The sequence below is a fragment of the Artemia franciscana genome, chromosome 16, assembly GCF_032884065.1.
Source record: "Artemia franciscana chromosome 16, ASM3288406v1, whole genome shotgun sequence".
Lineage (NCBI taxonomy): Eukaryota > Metazoa > Arthropoda > Branchiopoda > Anostraca > Artemiidae > Artemia > Artemia franciscana.
The window spans coordinates 29,782,199-29,808,264 of NC_088878.1; the positions used below are offsets into that span (position 1 = coordinate 29,782,199).

Here is a 26,066-nt window from a genome sequence, read left to right on the forward strand (position 1 = left end):
TTTTCTGCAACTCTGTCTTGATTTAGCACATTCTCAAAACGTTTTACCTATCTCTCTTTAACCCTTTCGCTATACCTAATTGTGGCCCCGTTCCTATCTTTAACTGGGACAAGTCAAGATTGATTACTACCTTTCAATTGATTAACATTCCAGTAAAATATTTTAATATTATGTCGTCTAGCTGCATCTTCGAGATCCACGCCAATTTTATCCTTGACCTCCAAATCACATCTCAGTACTTCATATTTTAAAACTTTCTCCACTTTCTTTACATTCATTTTGTTTTTATTTAATCTATCAATCAGATAATTTTTGTACAAGCTCCTTCTCCTCTCAATAAAACATAAATCTTTTTTACTGATATTCCTAGCTGCAGTCATAATTTTTCCCCCAAGACACCACCAGCAACTTCACAACATGTTTTCCTAAAGTTATTCCTTCCATCGTCCTTATTGTCAAATTTTAAACTCTCCAGTTTAGTATTCAAATGTTCCTGGAAATCTTCTCCCAAATTCCCATCCTAGAGTCTACCAACATTGTAAATTCTCGGGAGGTAGTTACTCTTCCGAGATTTCAGCAATATATTAAATCCAGGCACTATCAGATGGCAGTCTTTACTTTTAACATTAATAACAGTACTCCTATATACCCTAGTATCTTGTATTGATCCTGCCAGTCTTTGGTTTAAAATAACTTAATCAATATTTTTTTTTTGCCATCACGTGAGTACAATTTTAACTTATATCTACAACTATTTTATACCTACAAAGTTGCAACAGTCTGTAGCCATTGCTGTTTTCTTTTCCTATATCAAGTTTACCATGGCTAGGATACCATATATCCTTATATCTACCGACCTGGGCGTTAAAACCTCCTAACAAAAACACCATATTTGTACCTCAGACCCTGTCTATTTTCTCCTGTAACTGTAAGTAAAATTCATCCGAATCACTAGCATCTCCGTCAGTCGGTTTTACAGGGGCGAATACTACTATAACTGATACCCTGAACTTTTTAGTCATAAAATGAGTTGTTAGCAGTTTATTACTTATGCCTTCCTAGTATAAACAAGACTTAGCAGCTTCCTTATTAGTTTCCTTCCTTAGCAGCCCTACTCTTTGTCTGTGTACCCCATCCTTCCTGCCTGAGTAAACCAATTTTATATCACCTAATTTCATGCTTCCTACTCCTTGGATACAAGGTTCTGAGACTCCTAATAAGTCCAGTTTGAATCGCCTGAATTGGTAGATAAGTCCTTTTTTAAGGTTGTAACATTCCAAGTTCAAATTTTAAATTCTATAAATCAGTAGAATTATTTTGGTCTCGGAAAAAACAGTAGTCCCGGATATCAGTACAGGATGGGGACCAAAACACTGAAGCACTTAAGCCGGCTTAGAACCAGAAAGCAAGAAGTCCCTGGGACCTCCAGTAGAATTTGTGCACTCCTGAGCCTTAATGGTCGTAACATGGTTTTTAACACTTGCTGCGGCTCTTTTATCAAAAAGAGTCGAAATCCTGCACAAGCTTATTACCTCCAACGCATAATTATTCATGCCTACAAATATTATGCTACTATGAGGAGGGAGGGCAACCCTCAATAGATAAATTAGTTAGGAAGGGGTTTTTCGACCCCAACGCCCACCAAAACCGATCAAACCCAGAAGAATTACTCCATTAATCAAAGTCCAGTGCGAATGCTATGTCATTTACGAGGGTATAATTTCCTCGAGGGGTGCCAATCCTCGAGTGGGAATAGAGTTGACCACTTGATCCCCAGTCTTACACGTACCCCGAAAGGGTCGAGACGGCCCTTTGCAGAGGCCAGTGTCCATAGATCTGGATCCTACACCCTGTCGCAGTTGTTCTCGTATAGAGGATCCTCCGACGATGGTGTTCTGTATCACCAAGCAATTTAATCGTACATATGAGGGATCTTCTTCCTCCCCTGCCTGTATATAATGCCCCGGGCAAGGGTGACCCAGTTTTTATAATGGACCCCCAGAGACAAGGTCCCCCCTTGGTCCGTACATCCTATGGAAGTGCCCTATATATCCGTAGGATGTTCCCCTATGACCACATTGAGACAGGCTGAGTGGTCTGGGGGAGGCTTCTAAATCGGGAGTTGACACGTTTTTAAGTTGACTCATTATCTAATTTATTCGGTGTGTCCAACGAAAAAAGTTGTCAAACAGAAATTTTCAAGCTGGCGCAGCACATGAACAATTTTTTCTTACAAAAAAAATGATGCAATTCATCAGCTGTTCAATAAGTTTTGATCATTATTAAAACAGACATTTTGTTCTTTTATTCTAAAGTAGCTTTTCGCCATGGGTCAACTTTCTAATATCGCTACTATGAATCAGCAAAGGGTTAGCTCCTGGTTTTATAGAAATCAAAGACTTATTAAATTCTTATCAATCAACAGATGACTCAATGAAAGAAGTTCAACGATTTTTCATGGGTCTTTGCACCTATTTTTATAATTTTTCTTTCTTTTACTTCAAATCTTCTACTATTACTTCAGTACTTTTCGAGCTAAACTGGCTGAACTATGAACCAACCCATGAAAAATAAAAGCGCAAAACTTGTTCAAGTAGCTTTTGTCCTTCGCGGTCAACCATCAAGCTTGATAGTAATATTTGCAGCGTCAGAAGTAACTTAATACTTTGTTACTAGTCATAGAAACTATATCCCGTTCAATTTACTTCATTAGTTAACTAATAAGTAGATTTTGCCGGTTTTTTTTTGCAATTCTTAGTTAGCTTTGAACGTTTTATTGAGGAATGAAATCTTAATTAACTGAAAAGTTGACTATGAAAGTACTAGTAAGAATTCTTCGTTGTTAGATATCAACAATGAATTTTTGGAAAAAAATTTGAACTCGGCAGCTCGTGCTTGCATCTGGGGTAAAAGGCTTGATTCTTGAAAAATCAAATAAAAGAAACAAGTTTTTTAACTGCAAGTAAGGAGCGACATTAAAACTTAAAACGATCAGAAATTATTCCGTATATGAAAAGGGTTTTCCCCTCCTCGACACCTCGCTCTTTACGCTAAAGTTTGACTCTTTCTCACAACTCTACTTTTTAAAACAATAAAAAACTTTAGCGTAAGGAGCGAGGCGTCGATGGGTAAGACTAAACTTGATGAAACTTATATATTTGAAATCAGCATAAAAATGCGATTCTTTTGATGTAACTACTGGTATCAAAATTCCATTTTTTAGAGTTTCGGTTACTATTGACCGGGTCACTCCTTACTACAGTTCGTTACCACGAATTGTTTGATATGGTTCATTTAGGATTTGCCAGGTTGACTGATGCAGCTGTTTATAAAAATTGCTCACTCAGAGGCTGCATTATTAATGCTGGACTTTACCTTTCTTCTTGTAAAAGGAAACATGAGGTAAAATTTTCACTGAAAGGTTAATTTCTTGTTAGTCAAGATTATTTCGGCCTACTTCATTATTTTGACTGTTTCAAACCTTCCCTCTTAAACCTGGTGGTCTATTCCTAATGTCTTATACGGCGTACCAAACTTTATGTTATATTTGCAAAAGCCAGGTAGACTTTCTTAATTGACTTAGGTGACTTAGTTGACTTACGGTAACTAATATTTGGATTAATATTAATGGTAAGGTTTTATTGTGAAAACAAGTCTGGGAATTTCGAAAAATCTAAAGAAGCTTCTTCTAAACATGGTATTCTGATTCCTCCAAAAGTTCAGGCACGATTGTCTAAGACACAGCGCTATATTAAGTAGGAATATAACTCATACTTAAGGGGCGGGGTAAAAAAAAGCTGAATTTGGTGAGTACATGGGTAACAGGGGATGAAACCTCTAGAAATTAAACTTAAAAATACTTAAATACTTAAAAAATACTTAACAAAAATACTTAAAAACTTGAATGTCAATGCCCAAAGAGGCAGTTTTTTTCTTCGAATTTTTTTTTCTAAACTTTCTGTTCTATTTGCAAAAGCCTGGTAAACTTTCTTAGTTCAATTTCTGACAAATAAAACCTTAAAAGTGAAAAAAGTAGACTTGTTATATAACTAAGTTCTTTTAAATGGAACACAACCCTATATAAATGTCCTTGAACTATGAATAAATATGACGTTAGATAATGATAAAATTGACCGAACGGATAGCTTATATGTATACCTACTAGTTAGTGTAATTAGCCAGTAAGGAGGAGGCAGTACAGAGGTAGAAACTGGAATAGCCAGAGTGCACGTTTTTTTTAGGTTGGAAGTAAGTTTAAAAGGACAGGAAGATGCCTAAAAACTGAGTTTAGGATAATAGAAACCATACTAAAAGCCTGGTATTGGTTATTTTTAAGATTGCTTTTGAAGCATCAGCGCTTGAAAAGGTTGACGAAGATAGGCTACTTGATTTTAGATATATTGTCAAAGTCGAATGTAGACAACCTTAGGTTCACACACAAGAAGTTGCTTTAATAGGCAAATTTCGTCAATCGCGGCAATTGGCAACTTCCTTTGCCTTGTTGTTCACACCGGATTTTCGCATCAGTCAATTTTTATCTGCAAAAATTTGAAATTAAAGCGCGTGAGGAAAATGAATCAACAAGATGTTCTGCTTCTATCTCTCGTTGCAAGGAGGAGAAAGAGAAAAAGGAATTCGGTAAGCTTTTCTAGTCATGTCTCGCACGATTTCAATTTTCCTCGGGATATTCATGGTAGTGGGGTCCACAGCTTTTGTTTGATTATCACGAATTAGAAGATAGTCACATTATTTAGCGATCAATGATTTGGATTTATGATAATCGCTAAATCCTGATAAAATCCTCGTTTTTCACCTATTTGTTTTTTCTTTTTCATTTATTATTTCCTTTCTTCGTTTTCATACGTCATGCATAGCCAGTATGGTCTCAGAACGTAATTATTGATATGCAGAGAGCCAAAATCAAAACATGCATTAATTCAAAAACATCCAGAAATTAGATTAAAAAAGTTTTTTTAACTTAAAGTAAGGAGCGACATTAAAACTTAAAACGAACAGAAATTACTTCGTATATGAAGAGAGCTGTCCCCTCCTCAACGCAACGCTCTTTACGCTAAAGTTTTTTACTGTTTTAAAAAGTAGAATTGAGAGAAAGAGTCAAACTTTAGCGTAAAGAGCGTTGCGTTGAGGAAGGAACAGCTCTTTTCATATACGGAGTGATTTCTGTTCGTTTTAAGTTTTAATGTCGCTCCTTATTTTCTGTCAAAAAAAAACTTTTTTTTTATTTAATTCCATCGAAATCCATGTTTCAAAGGTTAATTCCATGTATAAGCTAGAGGAATGCAACGAATCAAGTGACATCGAAGCAGCGGGAGTTTTTGATGAAATGTTTGACGCTATAATAGGGCATAATAAGGCTACAAGTATAAGTTCGCCATTTTTGGGCTAGTGATTGCGCCGGTTTGGGTTACATGTTCCGCCGAAAACTTAGCAAATATGTCCCATATTCCTCCAAGTACCCATTTAGAGCTCTGTTGACTTAATGTTTAATGTCGGTTAAGCTTAATGTTTACTTGGCACATGTAAAGTTCTAAAACATATTATTATCCGTGATTTTTTATTTATTGCTAAATTGATTCCAAGAAATGATTAATAACCAAAATTTACAAAATAGATCGTCAGCTACGATTGGAATGGCCAAAAGTAATTAGTCACTCCAAAATGTAGGCGTTTTCTAAGTCAAATATATCTGGCGGGGACAGTGACAGTAGGAAATAAAATAAACTATCCTGTCAAAATATTATAATTTATAGATAAAACATATAAGAACATCTCTAAAATGAAAGTTATTTGTCAAAAATAGTATTAGCAATAAACCGGAACGACGTCCTAATCTTTTTTTGGTTGCCTCGCAACAGTTGTTTCTATGGACTATATCTTGGTTTTTCTAAGTCCTGAGCACCTAAAAAGAAAAGGTAAAAGGTAGAGAATACGGCACTTTACAGTCCCTACCGGCGGTGCTGATCTCCGTTTCTTGGCCCTTCAGCCAGGAAGTCCTATTGGGGGTTGGGGGCCAACCATCCTGTGCTTTCGCACACCCTTCCTGTTTACCTTCCCCAGATTTCTCCAGGTACCCATTTAGAGCTGGGTCGACTCTGGCTGAGCTTACAGAGTCACGCCACTGACCCCCGTCCCAAACTAAATAATTGGGTACACTAGGATTCGAACCCTCGCCCTCTCAGACAAAGGATCCTGAATTCAGCACACCGATCCACTCGGCCCAATCCCCAATCCCCCTAAGATTTCTATCTGATTTGTGAAAACGTAACAAAAATACGATGTTTTTATAAGTTTCTATAACCCCGACCGAAAAAAAAACATACACCCTCCCTAAAAAGAAATTGGCTACGGCCTTCTCAACACCCATTTAAAAGTATATAGTAGGGATCAAGATTGTCTAGTTTCGCCATTGCTTTTACCAGTGGGTTCAACTCATAACACTATAGTCGGGGAGGGGGAGTAAAAAAGATACAAAAAGGGCAATTTTCAAATCGGGGGGTAGGGGTAAGTCTTCAGATTTTTTTCTTCTTTTGAATAAATAAATTATAGAAAGAGTCCCCTTCCTTCAACTGGTACCTCTGATTTTCAATCCATTTGTAAATATAATCGGATTTGCTTAATCTTCTGAGGACATGGTTGAAATGACTTGAAAGAATTAACTGAATGAAAAATTGAGTAATAAGCAAGTTGATTAACGACTAAATCAACCGAATAATGTCTGAAATAGACTTATAGACGGGGCACGAGATAGTCTAGTCTCGGTATCCAAAAATGAACAAATTGATATAACTGAAATAAATTTGTAAAGAGAACGGCAAGAATGTTAATAAAAACAAGGAATATTAAATAAATATTAAATAATAAGATAATAGTAAGAAATATAAATATAAGTAATAAGAAATATTAAATAAAGAAGAATCGCTAAGTTATGTAAATAATAATGTTGAATCTCTAATAGCTTTGGCGAATAACACTCACGTGGGAGGGCAAAGGCTTCGGACCCAAGGGCTACCTGCACCCTGAAATAGCTTAGATTTAGTACCTCCCACACCCAGGGCATATAAGGCACTAGCAAAAGAATTCTAAAACACATTTTTGAAACAATGCCCGTTGCGTCCGGTTTGAAAAATGTCTGCCCCCTAGTTTGCTAAAACCCTGGTTTATTTAGGAGATCTAAATCTACCATCTTCCCCCTAAGGAAAATTGTATTTTCCGTGTGATGAGTAAATATTTGAGCATAGGTATATTGGTCAAAAATTGAACATGTTATCTGACGACATGAATATATTTGAAATGAAATTAGTATATGAAATGAATTGAATTGATGAAATGAAATTAATATTTTTTATTAAAGGAGAAGGGGGCTGATACTTAAGAAAATGTGGTTCTTGGCAAAAAAAAAAAAAACAACAATGATTTTGGTCCTTGGACGGATGTAATATGCAGTATTATACACAGGTCCCTGGAAGGACCTATGCATGTATATGGGTCATCGTTTACATATATATAACAAAGAGGCCCACATACAATCCAAGTATAAAATAATTTTGCAAGGCTTACTCTTTAGACTTGAAAGTCACCCCCTCCCCATCCATGGGGAGTAATGACGTGGGCCCCTTTCAAAATCATGTTTTTCAGAAAGCCCCTTTATTCTAATTAGCTCGCGTAATAAAAAAAAACTTGACAGAACTTTTAATCAAGATAGTGAATAAAATAGACTACAAAAGCCTAATTTTTGTCTTCTCACCCTGAGAACTTTATTAATGGGTTTTCTCTCTCTTTCTAACATGTTTCTTTTTCAAGAGCCCCAATGCTGGACTTATACATGAAGTGGAAATTTTGTTGATGTTGCAGCTATTTTAGAAAAAGTCTTACACCTAAATTACGAGGGACCCACAGAAAATTTTTTATTTTTTTTCTTTATTTTTTTAAATACTTTTTAGGCTTACACTAAGTTTAAGTAGTGGAAATTAAGTAAATTACAGGGACCCACAGAAAAGTGGCTAGTGACTAATCGTTTGTGAAAAATACAGAAACTTAACTTACTTTCATCCACTCTTCCATATCGTCAAAATGGGTATAGCGCGCTTTACTAATTTCTTCTATTCGTCTAGCTTGCCTACTCCTTGCCACAGCTTCTAAATAATCATCAAAAGAAAATCGTGGAAACGCTAAGCTAGTCCCAAATAGAAAAATCAGTAAGAATCCGGCTGCCATCCTCAAACCATAAGTCTTTCCTGTTTGAGTGATAAAAACGAACTGATTAAAGATGAGTAAGAACAAATTTATTGGGATTGAATCGTCAACATGCGCGAAAGAGTTTATGTGACGTCATAAATTTCTATGGAAACTGGCTTGAACTCCTATGGAAATTAAATGTGGTAAGGTGTGGAGATGGTAAATTCGGCAGTTATCTGCTAGGTTGCAAATTGCTGCATTTGACTCAAGGATAAATTAACTTGCAAAATGATGAAGGGGAAAGAGTCCGTTGATTTTTGAATAAATAGAAAGGGAATAGTTGTGGCAAAAGTCAAAGTCATGGCCAATTGTAGAAAAAGCCAAGATAGATTATCCAATGAAATGGGCATCAAGTGCAAGGTTAGTTTTACCCCTTTGATTGCCGTTGTTACTGTCTTCCACTTATGCTACACCTCTCATGAATGTCACTCCACAATGCCGAACTAGAGTCAACCTGTTGAGGTTCTACCTTGCCTTTTCGCAATTATATTTGCCAAGAATATACTCAGGATTTTGTCTTTTTTGATTTGCTTTTATTTATGTTTGTAAGAAAAATGGATAGGGAAAAAAAAACAGTAAATAAAGTACAGTATGTGGATACAGCTATAAAAATAGAAAAACATGAAAATATGTCACCAAATATCTCAGGTGTGCCTGTCTGTTTCTGTAAAGCATGGTGATCAAAGCTGCATCCAAGGGAGTTAGGGGGTTTGAATCCCTCCCCCTCCCGCAAATATTTTTTTCTATCTCGTAAGAACGTAACAAAAATTAATATAAACGAATTGTTGATGCGCTTTGAAGTTTTCTTTTAGTAAGCCCACGCCCCAAAAAATCCCTTGTACCCCCCTCCCCTCGAAAAAAAAACCTGGACTCAACCCTGATTTGTTCAAGTTTTGGAAGATTCATTCCCAGTCCCCATCTAATGGTCTCATGTGGGTCTAGGCTATATAAAAAACTGAACAAAAAAAATAATGGAATTCTAACTTTATGATTAGTATCAATGAATCACATTTCTTTGTCTTTCCATTATTATCTGTTTTTGGACTCTCATCAATAATTATGTTATTTTTTCTTCATAGCCTAGGATTACGTGAGACTATAAGAGGAGGGCTGGGGATAAATTGTCAAAAACGTGAACAAAACCATAAAAATTGATGTAAAATTAGCAATCTAAAAGTGTCTCTCTTTTTATTCTAGCATGTCTTCTTCTGACGAACAGGTGTCTGTACAGGAGAGGAGCAAAGGAGCCATGCCCCCTGGAAATTGGGGATTATAAGGTTATTGTGAGAAAAATAAGGAAGGAGAGCCAATACATTGCTTAATACTTTTTGACTTTTATTTACATAATAAATAAAAATATAAGCTATTACAGATATAACTCACCACACTAGGGAAAAATTTAAATTTTGCTAATGCTTAGCATCCTAAATTAAAAACAATGATAAAAAAAATCTATATAAATGTTCCTAGAAGCATCCTACACTAATTAAAATAATAATAAAAACAAAAAAAGTAAAAGTACAACCACTTCTCTCAAACACCCCTAGGGTAAAAACCCTCATCCAAATACAACTCCCTCCACCCCAGCCCCTTCTACCCACTCCTTCCTTCAATCCTATAACCCACTCCAATCCCCCCGCCCAAAACAAAAACTAAAAAAAAACTGATTCCCCAACTGATATCTAAGAGTATCTATCTTATTTTTGATAAGTAGGTCTATCCAACACTTTGGCTTTGCTCAGTAGAATTGAATACTAGTAAAAGCTCCTATTTTTATAATTACAGAGTCTGAAGGCTCAAAATAGTTCGGTGTTTGATATCCAAGTTCAAAAATATCAATAGTGTTCAATAATGTCCATCTAACACTTCGGCATTGCTCAGTAGAACAGAATGCTAGTAAGACTTCCTATCTTATTTTTCATAAGTAGGCTGCTGTTTAGTGTATTTTTTATAATTACTTTTATTATTCATTTTTACACACTTCTATTTTAATTGGCATACTCTTTCATTAATTTTCAAAAAAAAATCTCAATGCTTTGCTACCCATCAAAAACCAGACAGAGAGCGTTGAAATATCGAAATTTTTTCTGAGTTAACAAAAGCATCGTGTTCGTAAGACTTTACCGTTCCACGAAGTGTAATTAAATAAAAAAACAAGTTTTTTCAACAGAAAGTAAGGAGCAAGTCTAGAACTTAAAATTAAATGAAATTATTCAATATATAAAGTAGACTGTCTCATCCTCCGCTCCTCACTCTTTAAGCTAAACGAGGCCATGCCTCGTTTCAGCAAATTTTTCAAAGAAGTTGGACGGAAAGCCAATCTATAGAGTAAAGAACAAGAAGTTGAGTATAAGGTATAATTTCTGATCGTTTTAAGTTTTAAAGTTGCTCCTTACTTTCAGATGAAGAAACTTTTTTTATATTTGGTTTCTGACTTTTCTAAAACATGTCCAGGTCTAACCAAAAGATGATATGAGGTACCGACCCCTTAAACCCCTGTATTTTAAGCCCCTTTGTCAAAGTTTAAATAATAATTATTGTAAATTGCTTAGTAGCCCTTCCCCGCTTTTTTGGTTTTTCTGCTTAAGGACTAAAATGAGGGATTCCAATTTAAAATTTGGACGAAATTTGAACACATTGTCAAAATTTCCTAAGAACAGTAGTACTGTTGAATTAGTCCTTAATATAAAGCATTTGGCATTTTTATTACAGAATTTTGGGAGGGTAAAGAGGAGAATTATTGTTCATGTGGATGGAAATTAGGTGTCACCTCTAATCTTCCATGTGACAGAAGTCATCCCAGCATATACAATAAGTTTCTGTAATCTTAGATAATTTATTTAATCACATTGGAACATTGTAATGTAAATAGATGGAATCAGAGAAATTCTACCATTTAAAATTGCTGGAAATAAAGTTTCTAGTATTATTAAAGTTTCAAGTCTACCCCTACCCTTCAAGATATTTCCTGGCGAGGGTCATGATGGCCCGGCCCGCCTAGCCTTTTCTATCTCTGTGCCGGTTGGCATTAGAATGACATATATTATACTACATAGAGAAATATTGTGGCGCAATCGACTGGACACTATTACCCCCCCCCCCCCAACCAACGCATACACACACACACACACACACACACACACACACACACACACATATATATATATATATATATATATATATATATACTAGCTGTTGGGGTGGCGCTTCGCGCCACCCCAACACCTAGTTGGTGGGGGCGCTTCGCGCCCCCCCAAGCCCCCCCGCGCGCGTAAGTCGTTACGCGCCATATTAGTTACGCGCCATTGTAGTTGTGTCCCTATGTCCCACCTGTGAATATAGATATATATATATATATATATATATATATATATATATATATATATATATATATATATATATATATATATATATATATATATATATATATATATATATATATATATATATGTTTTTAACTACGTAAAACTTGCGAATATACAACATTCTTTGCTGTCCCATTGTCTGTGCATATAAATAGATTGTCAGGTTTACCGACTCTTGAACATGCAACATATAATGGTCCATGGGAAAACAATCCGTATTCAGATCTATACGTCATGATTCTAATGATTGCCCTTGAGCTTTGTTGATGGTGATTGCTAATCGACCATTCCCCGAGTCGCCATCGTCATTTATATATCCCCCTGTGCGCCCCGGCGTCCCCTTTGTAGTTATGTCCCTGTGTCCCGGTCGTCATTTATATTCCCTGTGTCCCGGTCGTCATTTGTGTCCCGGTGTTCCAGTCTGTGATTTCTCTTTGAGTGTCCCGGGCGTCATTTATATTCCTTGTGTCCCGGTGTCCCGGTCGTCATTTATATCCCCCTGTGCCCCCCGGCGTCCCCTTTGTAGTTGTGTCCCTGTGTCCCGGTCGTCATTTATATTCCCTGTGTCCCGGTCGTCATTTGTATCCCGGTGTCCCGGTCTGTATATACATTCGTTTTTTAGTTCTCTTATTTTTCAGTTTTTTCCTTTTTTTTAGTTTTTTTCTTTTTTTTAGTTTTTTTCTGAAATAATTCAGACGTCTGAATTATTTCACACTAATACAAAAGAAGAAAAAAACTAAAAAAGGTAAAAACTACAAAAAAAAACTAAAAAGAAAAAAAAAACTAAAAAAGCTAAAAAACTAAAAAAAACTAAAAAAAGGTAAAAATCTAATAACTAAAAAAAAAAAAAACTAAAAAAGGTAAAAACTACAAAAAAAAACTAAAAAGAAAAAAACTAAAAAAGCTAAAAAACTAAAAAAAAACTAAAAAAAGGTAAAAAACTAAAAACTAAAAAAAACTGAAAAAACTAAAAAAAGGCAAAAACTAAAAAAAAACTAAAAATTAATAAAAAAACTAAAAAAGCTAAAAAACTAAAAAAAACTAAAAACTAAAAAAGAAAAAACTAAAAAAAAGGAGAAAAACTGAAAAATAAGAGAAAAAGAAAACTAAAAAAATATTAATAAATATAAAAAATATAAAAATAAGTTGTCTGTGTGTGGATCTGTGGATGGATCAGGTGACGTCATATTTGTTCGCATATGACGTCTGAATTATTTCACACTAATACAAAAGAAGAAAAAAACTAAAAAAGGTAAAAACTACAAAAAAAACTAAAAAGAAAAAAAAACTAAAAAAGCTAAAAAACTAAAAAAAACTAAAAAAAAGGTAAAAATCTAATAACTAAAAAAAAACTGAAAAAAATAAAAAAAGGCAAAAACTACAAAAAAAATAAAAACTAATAAAAAAACTAAAAAAGCTAAAAAACTAAAAAAACTAAAAAAAAATAAAAAAAGGTAAAAAACTAAAAAAAACTAAAAACTAAAAAAGAAAAAACTAAAAAAAAGGAAAAAACTGAAAAATAAAAGAGAAAAAGAAAACTAAAAAAATATGAATAAATATATATAAAAATAATTTGTTTGTGGGTTATGTCTGTCTGTCTGTCTGTCGAGTGACGTCGTGTTTGTCCGCATATGACGTCTGAATTATTTCACACTAATACAAAAGAAGAAAAAAAACTAAAAAAGGTAAAAACTACAAAAAAAACTAAAAAGAAAAAAAACTAAAAAAGCTAAAAAACTAAAAAAAACTAAAAAAAGGTAAAAAACTAAAAACTAAAAAATACTGAAAAAACTAAAAAAAGGCAAAAACTAAAAAAAAACTAAAAACTAATAAAAAAACTAAAAAAGCTAAAAAACTAAAAAAACTAAAAAAACTAAAAAAAGGTAAAAAACAAAAAAAAACTAAAAACTAAAAAAGAAAAACTAAAAAAAAAGGAGAAAAACTGAAAAATAAGAGAAAAAGAAAACTAAAAAAATATTAATAAATATAAAAACTATAAATATAAATATAATATAAATTAGCAATCAACAAAGCACCGAGACACAAATGACGACCGGGACACAGGGAGTATAAATGACGACCAGGACATAAGTAAAAAAAAAAACTAAAAAAACTAAAAAAATGGTAAAAACTACAAAAAAACTAAAAACTAATAAAAAAAACTAAAAAATCTAAAAATCTAAATAAACTAAAAAAGAAAAAAAAGAAAAAAGGAAAAAAATAAAGGAGAAAAACAAAACTAAAAAACGAATGTATATACAGACCGGGACACCGGGATACAAATGACGACCGGGACACAGGGAATATAAATGACGACCGGGACACAGGGACACAACTACAATGGGGACGCCGGGGGGCACAGGGGGATATAAATGACGACCGGGACACCGGGACACAAGGAATATAAATGACGCCCGGGACACTCAAAGAGAAATCACAGACTGGAACACCGGGACACAAATGACGACCGGGACACAGGGAATATAAATGACGACCGGGACACAGGGACATAACTACAAAGGGGACGCCGGGGTGCACAGGGGGATATATAAATGACGATGGCGACTCAGGGAATGGTCGATTAGCAATCACCATCAACAAAGCTCAAGGGCAATCATTAGAATCATGAGGTATAGATCTGAATACGGATTGTTTTCCCATGGACCATTATATGTTGCATGTTCAAGAGTCGGTAAACCTGACAATCTATTTATATGCACAGACAATGGGACAGCAAAGAATGTTGTATATTCGCAAGTTTTACGTAGTTAAAAACATATATATATATATATATATATATATATATATATATATATATATATATATATATATATATATATATATATATATATATATATATATATATATATATATATATATATATATATATATATATATATATATATATATTCACAGGTGGGACATAGGGACACAACTACAATGGCGCGTAACTAATATGGCGCGTAACGATTTACGCGCGCGGGGGGGCTTGGGGGGGGCGCGAAGCGCCCCCCCCCCAACTAGGGGTTGGGGTGGCGCGAAGCGCCACCCCAACAGCTAGTACATATATATATATATATATATATATATATATATATATATATATATATATATATATATATATATATATATATATATATATATATATATATATATATATATATATATATATATATATATATATATATATATATATATATATATATATATATATATATCACAGGTGGGACATAGGGACACAACTACAATGGCGCGTAACTAATATGGCGCGTAACGACTTACGCGCGCGGGGGGGCTTGGGGGGGGCGCGAAGCGCCCCCACCAACTAGGTGTTGGGGTGGCGCGAAGCGCCACCCCAACAGCTAGTATATATATATATATATATATATATATATATATATATATATATATATATATATATATATATATATATATATATATATATATATATATCCCCACCTAATTATTGCAGTCCATCCCCACTTAATTATTTGGCTGAGGAAGTATCGTCTATTAATCAATAATCCAAGATAATCTAGAGGTATTTTCTACCTTAATAATCGGCACAAAATTAACTTACGACTTCAAAGGAAGAAAAGTGAAGTTAACTTACGCTTAAAAAAAAGTAGTCAGTAGTCAAGACTTTAGCGACTGTATGTGTGTTATTGTTTACACGCAGCAACAGTTCAGGCTTAGTCTTTCAACTAGCCGTCAACCAATTCTACCGTTGCAACTAATTATTATGTGAAATTACCTGACGTAATCTGATTACGAGCCGATATTAAATATTAGCAAAATTATATATCACTCAGCCAGGTGTCCAATAAACTTAAAAAGAAATGTTTATCTGCAAGAAGTGTTATAAGTAAAGTGACTCAAAATGTAATTAGCCAAATCCAATAGCCTTTTTTGGTTGACGTATATTAATTACGACCCAACTTTTCTGAGTTATTTTTTATGGCTATGAGACTATGCGTAATGTTCTGAATTTTTGTTGCCTATTCTTTAAAAGACAAAAATCACGGCAAAATCAAAAACTTATCATGTTTCTATGAATTATGATTGCATCTAGTTGGGCAAGATTCATACAGCCCTTCACCATGTCGATATAAACATCATTTACGATTAAGCCGTCTTCAAATGAATATTTGAATTACACCCATTTTATCATTTAATGCAGGTAGACCAACTATGAGCATGTATTTACATACATTTATTCTTATATTTATGTTATTATATAAATATATATGTATATTATTATACCTATATACCTATATTATATTTATTTAACGAAAATAGCAAACCCTAGAGCAAGTATGTCATCCATGAAGCCACATCAATACTATAACGCTCGACACATACAAATCGCATAATACTGAATAGTCCACATAGTTCTCATTGTCCACCAAGTGGGGTCAACAAAGCTTTACTTTCGTCACAAGGTTTTAAAAATGCGTATTACTGCATATAGTAAGATTCTGACGATCGTATATTGTTTCTTTGTCATTATTACAGAAGCAAGTCCATTTTTTAGCTTTCTAAACTTGCCTTTCAAAGAAACTAAAAAATGCGTTAAGTGGGTAAGGTTTTAAAGCCAAGGGAAATGTTGGGGTTGGGCAATATGAGTAAATAATGATATGAAAACAATATGCAATCATTGGAATCTAGCTATATGCAGTAATCCAAAAAAATAAAAATAAAAATAAAAACTCACAAAAAAACTAAAATATCCTTCCTTCGAACTTTTAACACCACAGAAGCTTGCCCTTGACTAACCACAATTTCTGGCGAAAATAGAGTTGCAATGATAAAACATCATGGCCATAACAAACAAGGCTTAGCCAATCAACAAAAATGACGTCATAAACATCAACTAACAATTCAACCAATCAGAACACACACCTCGCCCTGCTGCCCGCGGGGCTCATGGACTAATAAGCTTTGCTCTATAGGTAATGTTACCTGTAAGCAAAATTGGAAGTTTGTTTTGTTCGAAAGTGAAAGTGAACCATCTTGGATATTAACATAAATGGATACGTGAGCTTTTTTAACTTTTTTTCGACTTCTTACTATGCAAAAATTAACAGTAATGACTGTAATTAGTATTTAAAATATAATTTCATTCATATTGTACAACCGCAACTTTTCCCTCAGCTTCAAAGCCCAGCCCACCATACACACATTTAGTTTGGCCCATGGAGGAGGAGGGTCAACCAGAAATGAATGCACTTCTAGAATTAGTATTTCCAAGTGCTATAGTATAGAAACTATACTGCTTCGCAGCATAGTTTCCAGTTTAGATAGCTTTTGACGAAACTAAACAATTACCATGGGGTCTTTATTTTATAGTCCATAAGTCCTCAATATATAACACACATAGGCCAATCCATAAAATAACCTCCAGAAAATACTTCGAAAGTGTTATTATAAAATATCGAGTAAAATAAAAGCTAATTGATGTGCGATGTCTTATGCTACTAGACACAGGATAAATCGTTTCAATATTGGATAAACGTTTCAATATCCTGGATTTTTGTTCTCTTTTGAATTCCTTCATAATTCTTACCTTTTTTTTCAATTTGCAACCCCCCGTACTTCCAAATGAAAAAATTTAATACTCTTCAAAGAAAAATAAGTTCATGCAGTTGTGCTTGTAAACTAATATTATGGCCTAAAAAATAGCTGTGATATAAACGGTAAAATTTCTGGGAATATTTCGCTCTCATTTAATTCAATAATTTGTTTTAAAAAGACCACACATCGGATGAAAAGGCCACAAAAAAACAATTAACAGAACTGTAAATAGCTTAGCCAGTTTCAAAAGGCTAAAATTGTCTCAGCCAAATTGAAAGAAAAGGCCACAAAATTGAGCATACAAAACGGCATCTAACTTGTTGTTGTATGGAATAAGGCTTCCATGCAGACAAACACAGTAGGTCATATTATCCTGGTGATTTCAGTGTCACAAGTGTATGTGTAGGAGCCATCTTGGAAACACCAGTAGTATTCGTGATATTACGATGACGCAAACTCCAAACAAAAAACTATCCAAATATATGCAAAACATTAATTAAAAGCAAAATTGTTACAATTTGTAAAAGAAGCCAGGAAAATGTACAAAAATACAATGAATTAGGTACTTTTGGCTTATAGCCACCAGACTCAAGTTCTTGGTCTGAGTAGAGTCGGTTTCTTTCTTTATTTCAATATGTACTCGGTGATAACCAGCTTAGTGTGAGAGAGATAAACTACTACTTAAAAAGAGGTTAAAAGGTAAAGAATAGGCTATTAGACTTTACAGTCCCTACCGATGGTGTTGATCTCCGTTTCTCAGTCCTTCAACCAGGAAGTGCAATGGGGAGGGCAGGGGGGTGGGGGGTAGGGGCCAACCATCAAGTGCTTTTGCACGCCTATACGGTTTACCTTCTCTCGATTTCTTCAGGTACCCATTTAGAGCTAGGTTGACTCTATCTGAGCTTGCATAGTCACACCACTCCCCCATCCCAAACCAAATAATTGGGTTCATTAGGATTTGAACCGTCGCCCTCTCGGACAAAGGACCCTAAATCTAGCGCACCAATCCACATGAGTAGGATGACAATTGATCTACAATTTAGATATATTTTAATTAAATAATTCCTGTACAGAGCTGATATTTTGGTTGAATTTGGTTAGAACAATTTAAATACCATTTAATATAATACATTCCAAGTGGCCTGATTTCTATAATTCTCTGTTGTAGTTTCAACAATTGTACTACTAAATCATTATATTTTCATCATATTTAGGTATATTTCAATAGGAATAACCGAAATTCATATCTTGAGTGTAGTAGCTATTAAGATACGAGTACCATGAATTATTAAAAGACAAAAATGTATACTATGAAGTTTTTTCTTTCTTCCTCAAAATATTTCGGCGCTTTCAAAGGACTATCTGTGCACTCTCACTAAGCGCCATCTAAGATATTTGGATTTTTCAAGAAAACGCAAAAGACTTGTTGCTATAGATTTTAGTCTATTCCGTTGCAATTTTTTCTATAAGGATAATCTATCAAGTTCAGAGATACATGTAAACTTTAATTGTACATGAAAAACAGAAAGCTCAAAATACCACCGTCTGAAAACATGTTTATCATTCTTGGTTAATCTAACAATTACCAAGATGCATATAGCAATAAGTTCTCTAGGCCAAAGCAGTGGTCTGTTAACCAGCATTTGTTGGCCTATCTCAGCAGCTTGCTTAATATCACTACCATGCTACATTCTCTTTTTAGTTGTTTTCCAGATTTTTTTCTTTCAGAAATATTGTTGATGTCAGTAAGTATGGAAAGCTTTCCATTACTGAGGTATGAATCCTTCTCCCTCTAGAGGGCCCTGAAATTTGCCTACATGACAGGTCTATACCTATTGAAAGTTTGACAAAACAACATTACCTTAATTTTCAGTTAATAGTTTCTTTTTCTCTGCCTTCAGTTCTGAAAATGTAATTCCTGTTATTTGAGTAGAATTTTGAGCCATATCAATGTTTTTTTCAAAATTTAGGAAATGTATTTGTATATCTTTAAAACCTTATAAAATGAAATTGAGCAAAGTTATGAAGCTGAAAACAATTTTGTTGTACTTCAATTAAGCAGAAGATCTATTTCACAAGGTTTCACTTTTATAACACACATATTTTTAAAGGTCAGGGCCCTCTAGAGAGAGAAGGAGTGGAGGTAGTTGCTTCAAAATACCTTCCCGGCACATACTTTAGCCTGTAGATTCATCCCTGAAAGTTTCATTTACCTTACCTAAACTCTTTCCGAGATAGCAAGAAGTCAATTAACTAGAATTTTACCTTTTTTCTTTCATAAATATTGTTGATGTCAGTAAGTATGGAAAGCTTTCCATTACTAAGGTATGAATTAGGCTTGCCTAGGTGGACATATGGGTCAATGTTCCTATTGCCTGAATGATTGTTTAGGGTTATGAAACTATTGTTAATAGATACATTTTGACTTTTGAACATCTTTTCTCTCTTGCAAAAATTGCTGCAACAGGTATAGACATGTCATGTAGGCAAATTTCAGGGCCCTCTAGAGGGAGAAGGAGTGGAGGTGTGTACTTTAAAATACCTTCCTGGGACATACTTTAGCCTGTAGAACCATCCCTGAAAGTTTCATTTTCTTAACCTAAATACTTTCTGAGATAACAAGAAGTCAATTAATTAGAATTAGGCCTATATCTTATTTTTTTTTTAAAGCTTTACTTTAGTTTTGAATCATCTCTAAAACAGAGTACTCTCTACAAAACTTGCTTATAGAGGTTATTAAAGTAATTACAGTGACATTACCACAAAACTCATGAAAAAAGTGTATTGACTAAAGACAGTTCTACAGAAAAAATACATAGATATTTTTCAGAAGAACAGCCAGGGTATTCAGTTAACAGTGCTAGATTTTAATTTGGGGTGAGTGGTAGGCTATATATAGGGATGGATTTTGGAAAACTTCCAAAATGCATGGTTAACATTAGAGTAGAAAAATGGTTTATGTCTCAAATAAAGGCCCCAGAACTGCTGCATAAACTATGATTTTTCCTGATTTTTCTTGTATAGCTAGAAGTAAGAAAGGGGGGTGTCCCTGCATATGCCATTTGTTGCACTAAGTTCTGAGGTTGTATATCTTGGGACACAAGGTGGTATACTCTGGGACATAGTAAAAAGATTCATGTATTGGTAGAAACTTTGACCATTCATCATATACAAACTACATTAAAAATTTGACTTTAAAAGTAAAAATATCTTAGGCACAAGACTAGATTACCAGTCAGCAAACATGAAGTATGATGCTGCTCTGGAAGTTGTACCAGGTGCAGGGGTAGGAGGTGACAACTTTTTCAAATGTCTTCCTTTGGATAAAATATTGAGTCTTCTCAGTCCAGGCATTTCCACTTTTTTAGACCTGCCATTCACATGACACTTACTCTGACACTGTTCTCATTTTTCTCTTGGACACACCCAGGAAAATACTCTACTTTGTAAACAACTTAAAAAAAAATCTCCTGTAGAGAGACTGTCAAAGATCTCTTTCTCACTTTCATCTTCTGATTCACCTAGTTTTATTGAATCATCAAGAATCATTTTTTCATCATCACTTCCTTCTGAAATATCCTTCTATCCTTCCTTCCTTCTGAATTCTATATGGATGTATTTTTGTAATTTATGTTTTATAACACATGTAGGATATCTTTATATATATATATATATATATATTTGTCTATTCCATGGATTATTCTTTATGGTTGATTGTGTGTGGCTATACTGTTTGACCTATGTGATTGTATGGATGAGTAGGGTTAAGGCCTCATTCAAGTGCTGGTCTATATTAATCACTAATTTAGGAAAACAGTCTTCCTTTTCTCCTTCTGTCTCTTTTTTTTTTTTTTTTTTTTTTTTTTGTGTTTGTGCTGTAGCATTGGTGATTTCTCTTTTCATGATATATATATATATATATATATATATATATATATATATATATGTGTGTGTTTGTATAGCCTAGTTGTAAATGTTAACATAAAGAAAGTTTGGCAATCAGCACTGTACTTCTTAGTCCAAAGCTGTTGTGTTAATCTCTGTTTCACAACCCTTCAGGCAGGAAGTACAATGGGGGGGAGAGAAGGCTGTTATCTCTACCATTTCTTTATTTTTAGAGCTTTGAAGATTGCATAGGTTTTTCTTTTTCTTTTGTTCCAAATCTTGAAAAAGCAATTCCTCTGATCACAGCACAATTTTTAGCGCTGTCAAGTTTTCTTAATGTAAAAAAGTTTTAAAAATTATTAAAAATCCATAAATCAAAATCGAATAAAAATGTAATGATTGAAATACCTTCTTGTGCTTACTTTAGGTTGTAAATCTGTTTCTGAACATTACACTTTCAAAACATAAATATTGTCCAAGGTCATCAAAGAACAGTTGCCTGTGTAGAAGGAAGGAGTAGAAATAGATACCACAGACATGTGACTCAGACAGACCTATCTATTCTTAGAAGTCCACAGGAAAAAAAGACATTATTAAGAATTTTTCAATCCATTGTTCAAGTGTGTCTTTCCTGACTGAATGTTTAGCTTATCAGACTCACCAGAAAAGGGTCACTGGTTCACTTCTTGTTGGAAGCTATTTTTGTTTGGACCATCTCACTGTAAGGCATACCAATAGTTCAACCAACTTCAAACAGGTACCTGGAGGAATCTAGGGGAACACAGGAAGCTTTTTCAACCAAGGAACAGGATAATTTTTTCCCAATCATGCATAGCTTTAACATCCAACTGCAGAGTATCAGGAGGCTGGCATCTGGTCTGTGGAGACCTTATTGGTTTCTGTGCAAGAGTTTATTGTTGCTGTTCAGGTCTTTATACAAGCATCTGGATGTGGTGGAGGGGTGGCATGCAGTCAAGCTAGAACTGAATCTGAAAATCAAATTAAATGCAAATGTCTGTAAAATATTTTCTATATTCATTAGTTGTATAGTATTTCCTTTGGAGAAGGACATGAACTCCTCTGTCACCCAAGCATTGATGCATTTCCTTTATTACAATCTGTTTCTAAAAAGAATTCTTTTTAGTAGCACTTTCTAAGGTCTTTAATCATTAACCTTTTCATGCCTGAATTATGAAAAAAAGGTTGATAAAATTCATAAAATGCTTCAGATTTCATTTTTATGCTTTGTCCAAGCTAAAATCATGAAAGAAAATAATTTGTATCTCCTTAGGAATGAAAAAGTTACTGGGGTGCCATGTGAAACCATCTAGTAGTAATACTCAATTATTTACTATGCCACTCTATAATAATTTTTTTCTTAGAAATATAGCTAACACTTTGCTTGGTTTTGCACATTTATCATGGTCTTACCTAAATATTATTGGTAAAAAATCTAAACAAATCTTCAGCAGGGGGAGGGCAAGTGCCAACCCCAGTTGATGTCACTGCATCATTCAGTTACCACGGTCTAGTTGAGACTGATGCTGTGTGAAAGAACATGTATTCCCACTTGTTCAACAACATTCCAAGGAATAAGAGGCTCATGCATAGCAATAGCTGACATCTCCCCCTTGCCTGGTGAGAGTTTGACACTCTTAAAGGGTTCAATACCAGTAAGGCAGTTCTAAATTTTGATTAATATCATTGTTGGTCTTGGTATATTAGCTAATCTTATAAGTCAAATTACCAAATTGTTCATAGTTTGTCTGTTGAGTATTACTACTTTTGACATATTCATGTTGTGTGCCAATGTTGATTGCAATAATAGGGGACCTGAAAGCTCCAAAGTCAACCTTCCACTGGCAAGCAAGGTCAATAGATTCCCACAAAAAAAACCCTAAGCTGCACATATTGGTCAGATCCCTGCATTCTCAATACATTCCTGAAACCCAAATGGGAAGATCTATTGGTAGTAGCTGGATAACAATAAGATCAGATAATCTCTTCCAGTACACTTGTGTGCTTCTTAAGGTGCTGGACAATTTGGGTCTCAGAGAGAGGCATTAATACACTCTTAATCATGTTTACGACCCTTAGCAATTTGCTACTCAGATCCCTTCATTATAAATACATTCCTGAAACCCAAATGGGAAGATAGATCTATTGGTAGAAGCAGGATAAAAATAAGGTCATACAATGTTTTCATGTACATTTGGGTGCTTCTTAAGGTGCTGGATGATTTGGGTCTCAGACAGAGGTATTAATAGACTCTTGATCATGATTACCACTCTTAGCAATTTGTCATAATTTTTAATAATTCTATTTTTGATTTTATTTTTCTTTATCTGTAATTTTTTACTCCATTGATTTTTTTCTGGAATGGTTGCCCTAGTAATTTTGATTAAAAAAAAGTGAGTTAAGTTTTTCTTAACAGTTAAAATGGAGCTATGGTTTTTTGGTTTTATTGATAACTTTTTTCTATCTAATGTTTTTTTCCTGTGGTAACTCTGACTGGGATTTTTCTTGTTTTTCTTCTTTTCAGTTTTATTTTTTTCCTAGTTATTTTTCTTATTTTGTACAAGTATAATTCTTTACAACTTATCAATTTTAGATTCATCCCTGAAATATTGAATGGAAGCTCCTGGCTGAGATATTGTGGTTTTAGGATCCTAGGCAATGTTTGGATATGGAGATAGGGTTTCCTATGATACGGAAGCCCTAAGGAATATATATCCTCAGAAATCTCTATGGAGAGTAAGTGAACTGATTTTTTGCTTATATTTTGAATTTTATGCAGAAAAGTTTTTAATTTAAATGTCCTTATTCATAGTGTTCTATCCACAGCTGGCTATTGTTAAAAAAGGGGTTTGGTGGCACACTTTTCCTGGTGTTGGGTTGAAGGTGCTTTCAGGATATTCAATAGTTCTGATTCCAAATATTAGGGCCCACCAGCTTGCAACCAAGTAAAAAAAAAATTTTTGCTTATAAGCTGAAAATTGGTTGGCCTGTAAGGATATTATTGCATAATTTGTTTTCTGAGGCTCTGGAATTGTGTGCAAATTATAACAAACTATAAGCATTTTGAATCCCATAGATAAGTAATATGTTGTGATATTTTTTGTTTTATACCGAAACAGTTGTAGCACAACATAGCAATCTCTAACTCTAAATAATATTACATTTTTCAAGTATTTCTAGTGAGGTTTTTCTTTTCTCTTGAAATTCCCTCAAGACAACTCTTGTATTTTACTCTATTTTAACACCTTAATTATTTTGAACCTTTTTGTGTATACTTGATGGCAGAAATTTAATTTTTTTGGGCAATTTTTCTATTCAACTCTATCTGTGATATGGTCATATAATCGTTGTGTTTAAATGTTTGCTGTTGTTCATAGAAATAACGCACAATGATGAGTACGGATTTGAATAATGAAGCAATTGATGTGAAATCTAAGACGTTTTGCTTCATCATCATATGCCATCTGTCACCCTAAAACAGTGTAAAGAGAAGTAGTGAAAACAATTATATTATGGAAAGAAGATTGGCAGATTTTGTCTGAAAATACCATTTTTACACATAAAAATACTTTTTGCCTAAAGAAAAGCTGCCAAAACACAAGTTGTGCTGGTAAAGTGTTGGCAGCTTTTGGAATTCTGGTAATGGCAGCTTTGGAACATTTTCCATGCATGGCCGTTGTCCCAGCAGCCGAGGGGGGTAATCATCCCAAGAGACATAATTATATGACCTTTAGACTATCTTAAAAGAAAATGGCTCTCTAAAAGTTTTGACCAGAATTGGGGGAAGGCAGCGAAATAGGGCGTGGAAGAGGAGCTGGTTGCCTCCAATACAATAGGGTTTACTGCTTCTCTATATACTGTTTTGAGCTGATAGGGGGTGTATCATGACGAAGCAAAATGCCTTAGATGTGATATTATATATATAGATAGATGTGACAAGAGCTTTGTGACACACAAAGCTCTTATGACCACTGCACAGCTTTTTAGTGCACATAACTTCTAAGAAAAGTTGAAAGGACTGCTGCCGCCACCCCCAACGACCTATCATTTAGGATTTTGTGTATAGGTTTTAGGTATGTAGCTCACCTCAGTCCCTTTGAGTAAGCCTCTTTTTTATTGGTTTCAAAAAAAGAAAAAACAAAATGCCCTAATATCCAAAAGACGGACACATCTTTACTGCCTGTCTTTATTTTGCATGAATTTAGCTTTCTCGTTTATATTCAACAAGCAAACAAATAACAAAAGATCATTTTTGTTTTTTTTATTTTGCTTATAGGATTCTATTTTAGTTTTTAGTTTGATTTAGGCTATTTTAGTTTTGATGCCATTTTTCTGAAGTCATGTGGTTTCTATGTTTTGACATAAGACAAAAATTTTGGAATTACTCAAAAAGTTTTATTATATTTTTTTTTTGAGATCAGAAAATGTGTTGAAAATAGGCAAAAACAGCGGGAAATGGGAACGTTTTTTCATTTTACGCTAATCTAGATTATGGTGTGAGAAAAAGTCAAAGTAATATTATAATTCTGAAAAGTGGATGGAAAGGGATGAAACTAAGGAATCAAGTGATAAATTTTCTTATAATTTCTTATAATTATCAGAAAAAATCATTTTTTTTTCTTTCGGCGGAAGTTACAGCTGTAGAATTGTGACGAAATAGTGAGTTTCAAATAGAATATAAACCTAAGGATAAATTTTGGCAATTACGTCACAATTCTACATGCCAGTTACATGACTTAACAGTTATGACAGTGCATGACAGTAAATGTGTCATGACAATTTGGATATATTTTTTTTAATTATTTTAAATACTTCTTAGGTTTATACTAAGTTTAGGTAGTAAAAATTAAATAAATAGAAACATGAATATAGTCTTAATTCTCATAAAAAGATCCATTTAGTGTTTTTATACTTGAATTTTAAGTGTGTTGTTTTTTATTTTCAGATTCTGTATTTCAGTTATGACCC

At 34.0% G+C, this 26,066-nt stretch overlaps 2 protein-coding genes across 3 annotated transcripts in view; one reads left to right on the forward strand and one right to left on the reverse strand.

The window, feature by feature from the left end:
- The window catches only part of LOC136037324 (carboxypeptidase D-like), a 56,571-nt gene extending 48,274 nt beyond the window's left edge, over positions 1–8,297 (reverse strand). The window contains exon 1 of the mRNA XM_065719992.1: positions 8,065–8,297. Within this exon, the coding sequence (XP_065576064.1) occupies positions 8,065–8,235 (171 nt within the window). The 5' untranslated portion in view covers positions 8,236–8,297. The remainder of the gene's footprint in view (positions 1–8,064) is intronic.
- A 10,314-nt stretch (positions 8,298–18,611) lies between these two features.
- The window catches only part of LOC136037326 (endoplasmic reticulum mannosyl-oligosaccharide 1,2-alpha-mannosidase-like), a 71,866-nt gene continuing 64,411 nt past the window's right edge, over positions 18,612–26,066 (forward strand). For both annotated transcript variants that reach the window (XM_065719996.1, XM_065719995.1), the window contains exons 1-2: positions 18,612–18,692; positions 23,692–23,834. In XM_065719996.1, coding sequence (XP_065576068.1) covers positions 23,757–23,834 — 78 coding nt within the window. In that variant the 5' untranslated portion in view covers positions 18,612–18,692; positions 23,692–23,756. The remainder of the gene's footprint in view (positions 18,693–23,691; positions 23,835–26,066) is intronic.